Source organism: Rhodamnia argentea, chromosome 10 (genome assembly GCF_020921035.1).
Source record: "Rhodamnia argentea isolate NSW1041297 chromosome 10, ASM2092103v1, whole genome shotgun sequence".
Lineage (NCBI taxonomy): Eukaryota > Viridiplantae > Streptophyta > Magnoliopsida > Myrtales > Myrtaceae > Rhodamnia > Rhodamnia argentea.
The window spans coordinates 20,505,129-20,511,128 of record NC_063159.1 but is presented as its reverse complement, the minus strand read 5'-3'; the positions used below and the strand labels follow the sequence as shown (position 1 = coordinate 20,511,128).

At 47.2% G+C, this 6,000-nt stretch overlaps 1 protein-coding gene across 1 annotated transcript; it reads left to right on the top strand.

Annotated features, from left to right (window-relative positions):
• The first annotated feature begins 2,384 nt into the window (after nucleotides 1-2,384).
• LOC115742193 (rust resistance kinase Lr10-like) lies at nucleotides 2,385-4,945 on the top strand. The gene is made up of 2 exons (XM_030676331.2): nucleotides 2,385-3,069; nucleotides 3,476-4,945. Exons 1-2 carry the CDS (start codon nucleotides 2,385-2,387, stop codon nucleotides 4,606-4,608), a joined length of 1,818 nt encoding a protein of 605 aa, XP_030532191.1. The 3' UTR covers nucleotides 4,609-4,945.
• The last annotated feature ends 1,055 nt before the right edge of the window (nucleotides 4,946-6,000 follow it).

The following is a 6,000-nucleotide window of genomic DNA, read 5'->3' as shown; positions in this document are numbered from 1 at the left end:
CACGAGGTCCCGAACTGCTCATTTTCATGCAATTTCACAGCTTAATAACGCCAAAATCAAAACCCGCATTTCAAAATTCACGATTCGGAACTTATGCCCTAACTCCAAAAATTACTCTGATTTGATTAACAGAGGGCTGAAATCCTCGCCGTGCGTCGCGAAACGAGAGTAATCCGATTTGATGTGGTCCCCCACGACATAACACTCCTTTCGCTTTTCTTTCTGCTTTCCCTTTCTTCATTTCTTTTCTTCTTCCTTCTCTGCGCGCTTCCCTTTCTTTTTTGCTATATACCTTTGTTTTTTTTTTTCCCCTATTTGGAAGCCACCCAATCCAGAAAAAAGAGTTGAACGGTTGCAAGTTTGTTTCGATGACCTTAGCGACCGTTGATTTTCATCATCTGTTTTGGCACGTCCCGAACGCAGGTCGACTTTCCCCAACCTTGTCCCGTCGAGTGGTTCTCTTAACCAGACCCTACGAGTAAAGAATCGGATGGGGTCACACGTGTTTGAAAGAGGAAATGATTTAGAGAATGGGCTTGGGCCTTGAGGTGTGTGCTAATTATGATTCGAAGTGAGTGAGAGCGTGTTTTGTTTTTGGTTGGTGTGGGTTTAAGATTAGCTCAATAGGCTGGGCTTAATTTAGGGGGGAATTAGGCTGGACGTAATAGGAAGTTGGGCTTGGGTTTTAGTTTTTGGCTTTGGAGGGACTGTGCTCACTGCTCAGCAGCCCAGCCCGGGTTCCACATTTTTGGAATTAAAAAAAAAACATATAAGTAAATTTAAATATAAAAGGATAAAATCATTTCACATAAACCCGAAATTTTTTTTTGTAGAAGTTTCCCTTTTGGTCAGCTAATTATTTGCTTGATTTTCCTAAGGCTATTATTAGTTGCATGACTTGAAACGGAATTGTTTTTTTTTTTTCAATTTCCTTCTAAATCTTGCGCATTTGTGCCAATTTAGTCTTAGACTGGCGAATTTAGTTAATATAAATACAAAATGTTTAAGATTGAATTGTCACTAATGTAAAATGGTTATGGTCTAGGATTGAATTGACATCAATACAAAATTTTTAGGATTGAATTGACACTAATAAAAAGTTTAGGACCGAATTGGCACTAATATAAAGGTTTGAGATTAAATTGATATAAAAAAAAGTTTAAGATTGAATTGATATAAATACAAAAGGTTTAAAACTTTTTTGACAATTCTTTTGAGAAGGAAGAAAAAAAAAACACTGGTTCAACTCAATCGGCAGAGCCCAAGGATGGTCAATGAAGAAAAAGAGGTGGAGGATGGTCAGATGACGAAAAAAGAGGGGGGGAAGGGGGAAGGAACTTGCTTGGCGACTTCGAGCTTGACCCGGTACGAGTTCCTGTTCCATGCACTCACTTCAGCAATAACCGCGTCAATGCGGTGGACGCAAGCCGACAACAACAGTGGACCGTCGAAAGAGGGCAAAAAGCCAGGTCAAGTCAACGCTTGATCGGAGATGATCCAGACTTAACCCCTAATGAAAAAAACTTGCTGCGGAAAAGATTACGGTGATCAATGGCGTTTACTGAAGAGGGTGAAGCGTTTTGAGCCGACCACTGCGCGAATATACCGGCAATTCTGCGGTGCCATGTCGCGTGGCTGACGTGGAATGCTTTTTGCTGGATCCAATAACGAACAGACACGTGGACGGGCGTAACGGAATTCCGGACGCGCAACCGTCCAGTGCCGGCGGCGGCCGTGGAGCTCCGATGAGCTTCCTCTGTTTTTTCTTTTGGCCTTTTCGAGGCCATGGGCGACAAAAGCTAGCGGCCGCGGACAGCAGCGTCCACCGGCCATTGTCGCTCGCGGTCCTGGCTTGTCCAGATCTGGAAATCTGGCCGCTCGCAAAAATATCGGACTTGAGATTTGTGGGGAGAAGACATGGCAACATGGGTCAAAAAAGCAGAGCGGATCCATTGGCCAAGGACAAGCCGAAGGGTATCGAGGCCTTAGAAGACATGGCCCACAAGCTTCTGTCGTCTTATGTTTTCTGTCTTCTTCCTCCTCCATCATCCACGGCGCCGGCGACTCCGCTGGTAGCGACGGCGAGGGGAGGCTCTGCAACTCCGCTGGCCGGTGGCCGTCAACGGCGTAGAGGAAGAGAGAGAGAGAGAGAGAATAATCTAGCAGATTTGCATATTTTATTTCCACGTGTCGGTGTTTGATTGGATCTCGGAAAATAAAAAAGTAGAGGGATGGGGATAAAAGGGTCAAATCAGCGACTCCAAGGAAGGAAAGTGTAAGGAAAGGAAGCAGTCAGCTCCATTTTATATCAATAAATACACAACCTTCACATAATGAAATAATACCTCACTCTCATCCACACCAACACATCGTCCTCCTCCTCCATGCATTCTCCTATTCCCTCTCTCTTCCTCCTTCTTCTCCTCCTCCTCTTCCTCTGCCTCGCCCATGGCACCGCCGACCTCGGCCCCCGGGACCACCGTTGCCGCCGCACAAAGTGCCATCACGGCCCGCCGGTCATGTTCCCGTTCTGGCTCCACGACGCCGAGTGCGGCTATCCGGGCTTCCAACTCTTCTGCGACGAGAATGGGCGGACTGCGCTCCGGCTCTCGAACACCACCCAACGGTCGCTACTCGTCAAGTCCATCGACTACCGCTTCCAGTCCGTCGTCCTGCATGACCCCACCAGCTGCCTCCCCCTCTGGAGCGCCAACCTCAGCCGCCTTGGCTTCGCATACTCGTCTTCGTACCAGTACACCAACAACTACACCCTGTTCAAGTGCCCGCCGCCCCAGAGGACCGGCCTGACCGAGGTGCGTTGCCTGAGCCAGCCCGGGACGGACAGAGTCTACGCCGTTGAATCCACCACCTCCGTCGGAGACTGGCCGCTTGTGTACTGCGAGAGGAACGGGAAACTCGACTGGCTGCCGGAACCGATCGATCTCACCATCGCCGAGGCTCGTTTTGACTGGAAAAAGCCGGACTGTAGCAGTTGCAGGCACAACGGATCGTTGTGTGGACGGAACGGGAGCCACATCGTATGCTTACGGCCTCCTCGTGGACACCGGGGTATTGTTTTAATCACCCTCGGGTTTATGAAATTCATCGAGTTTCTTTTTATTGTTAAAGATAGGATCCAGAGCGCGCAGAGGAAGGAGAATCGTAGTTTCTACACAAGAAATCGGGCCTCTGTGGAACTATGATTACTTTGATGATTTAAGTAATTCTGTTGGATGGATGCATATCCACAAAGTTAAATCTTACTTCACATGATACGTTCGTACTTTAAATTGGAGGAGTTCCTGAATCCTGATGGCCTGTTGCTTTGTAAATGATCTGATGCTCTGTAATGAATGTCGCTCATGGTGTTAAGTGAAAGCTGACATGACTAGCTTTGAGGGTTTTTCTTCTAGTGATTTTATCATTCACGTGAACTTCGGCGGAGGCTCGAATACTGACTTCTCTGATTCTGCAGAAAGAACAAAGGCAGAGATCGCCGGAGGATTCGTGGGCACGTGCTTCCTTCTTGCTGGAGTGATTGGAGTCGGCTATGTCCTCAACGAAAGAAGGAGAGATAAAGCATTCCAACGCAGGATCGAGGGCTTCTTGCATGACTATGAGGCCCTCAAGCCGACCCGTTACTCCTACAACGACATCAAGAGGATAACCAACGACTTCGAGGAGAAACTAGGCCAGGGGTCTTATGGAACGGTCTACAAAGGGAAGCTCTCGAGCGAGATCTTTGTCGCCGTGAAGATGCTGGACAATTCGTTTGGAAACGGGGAGGAGTTCATCAACGAAGTGAGCACTATGGGAAGGATTCACCACGTCAACGTGGTTCGGATGGTTGGTTTCTGCGCCGATGGGTTCCGAAGAGCCTTGGTGTACGAGTTCCTGCCGAACGAGTCTCTGGAGAAGTTCATATTTCCGGGCGAAGACGCTCTTGGCCCTTCCCTTAGTTGGGAGAGGCTCCACGACATCGCTCTCGGAGTGGCTAAAGGCATAGAGTACCTTCACCAGGGCTGTGATCATAGGATCCTCCACTTCGACATCAAGCCGCACAACATCTTGCTGGATGACAACTTCAATCCTAAGATTGCGGATTTCGGTCTGGCAAAGTTATGTTCCAAGGAACAAAGCGCCGTGTCCATGACCGCAGCCAGAGGTACCATGGGATACATTGCTCCAGAAGTCTTCTCCCGGAACTTTGGAAGCGTGTCCTCCAAGTCTGACGTGTACAGCTTCGGAATGCTGCTGCTCGAAATGGTCGGGGGGAGAAAGAACGTCGACGTGAACGCCAAGAACATGAGCCAGATGTACTTCCCGCAGTGGGTCTATAACCATCTGAATAAGGGCGAAGAGCTTGAAATACGAATCCGAGAGGACGGCGACCACAACATTGCCAGGAAACTGGCAATCGTAGGGCTTTGGTGCATTCACTGGTACCCGGCCGATCGGCCTCCCATGAAAGCGGTGGTTCAGATGCTGGAGGGAGAAGAGTGCCCCGTCATGCCGAAAAATCCTTTCGTTTCCTCCTCCGGTTCAGGGGAAGCTGCGACCATGCCGGGAAGACTCTGGAACACTAATCTGGAAGTTATCGAGGAATAAGTCCGAACGACCTTTCACAGTATGCCATCTCTCATTGACCGAAACCGCCGTGAAACAGTGCGAAAGTAAGTAGAGCTGTGATTCTACCGAAAAACAGCCTGCATACGCTCCCACTACTTACCTGTTGTATCAGATCCTATATATATGTAGAGGAATTCCTTCCCTCTTATATTTGTAACTAGGTTAGTTACAATGTAATACTGGAACCAATCTACGTATTAGAAGTTTATGAGATAGTAATAATAGGGATTTGATCTCACATCGCAAATGCTGTTCGTTCCGGTTTGTATTTCATGTCCTGAATTCCGGGAAATATTGCAGCAGCTGGTTTTTGGGACAGGACTTGTTCTTTTTGTTTGCTTGGGGAGTTGAAAATGTCCTTAGCTTCAAGCAATTTAAGAAGGAACGCGAGTACTACTGCTAGGAAAAATGGCCCTTCCTTCTCATGGAGATGATAAGTAGAAATTACACCATGAGTCAACGAGCACGAATTTGCACAACCGCTAAAAGGGATGTGTTTTCGAGGTCGATTCAATTAGGAACTCGAAATGACATCGGTTTGAAGCTTTCTTGAAAGAGATTGCATCTGTGAATTAGGTTGGCAGAGGGGCTTCATTGACAGAGGGAGTTCTTACCAAAGAGTGGCAACTCAGCTGATGAATTTGGTTTAAGGACGTGTCGTTTGAGTAAGCAGCAGAAGATATTTATCTCGTCCGCGTACATTTGATTGAACTCATCATCATTGCCTTTCGATTCAAGCCAAGGAAAACTAGTTTGCCTGGTTTTTCCTGACACTCTTGAGCTCTGTTCTGTCAGCTGAAAAAAATGAAAGAAAAATACTCTTCTGAACCGCCATAGTGGCATCTAGTTTCGTCCACGCAAATCACTGACGGGGTCGGCCACCAGTGGTGGCCCTCGGCCAAACATGAGCGAGGCCGACGACCCTCTCCCAATCCTATAGGCCATTGCCTGCAGCTGACAAGGGTCGCCGACCCCCGCCCTGATAGCTGCGGCACATCCTTCGCCTTCTGCGTTTACCTTTTTCTTTTATTTGTTAGATATTTTTGTTAAAATTTTAAGCTATTTTTTCAATTTATTTTAAATAAAACTTGTATTCAAATCTTTTCGTTAATTTTTCTTTTTTAAATTTAATTTCAATAAAACTTGTATTACCAATCGAATTTGAACCAATCCGAGGTCGTCTTAGTCACTGTCATTTCCATGTAGGAGAAGCTTCAGTTCTGGCTCAGGCTAGGGATCGGACTTCGCGGCGGCGTTAGGAGAGGAGAGAGAAGTAGCTGCGTTTAGGAGAAGCGAGAGAAGTAGTTGCGTTTGGTGGTTTCCTTGTTTATTGCGATTCAATGAGACGATGAACGCTGTTTTCCATTTAAG

Excerpts from the sequence above, each read along its gene's own strand:
- LOC115742193 (XM_030676331.2), top strand. The coding sequence starts at position 2,385 with ATGCATTCTCCTATTCCCTCTCTCTTCCTCCTTCTTCTCCTCCTCCTC. Across the intron at positions 3,070-3,475 it reads GCCTCCTCGTGGACACCGGG|AAAGAACAAAGGCAGAGATC; the intron begins GTATTGTTTTAA and ends CTGATTCTGCAG.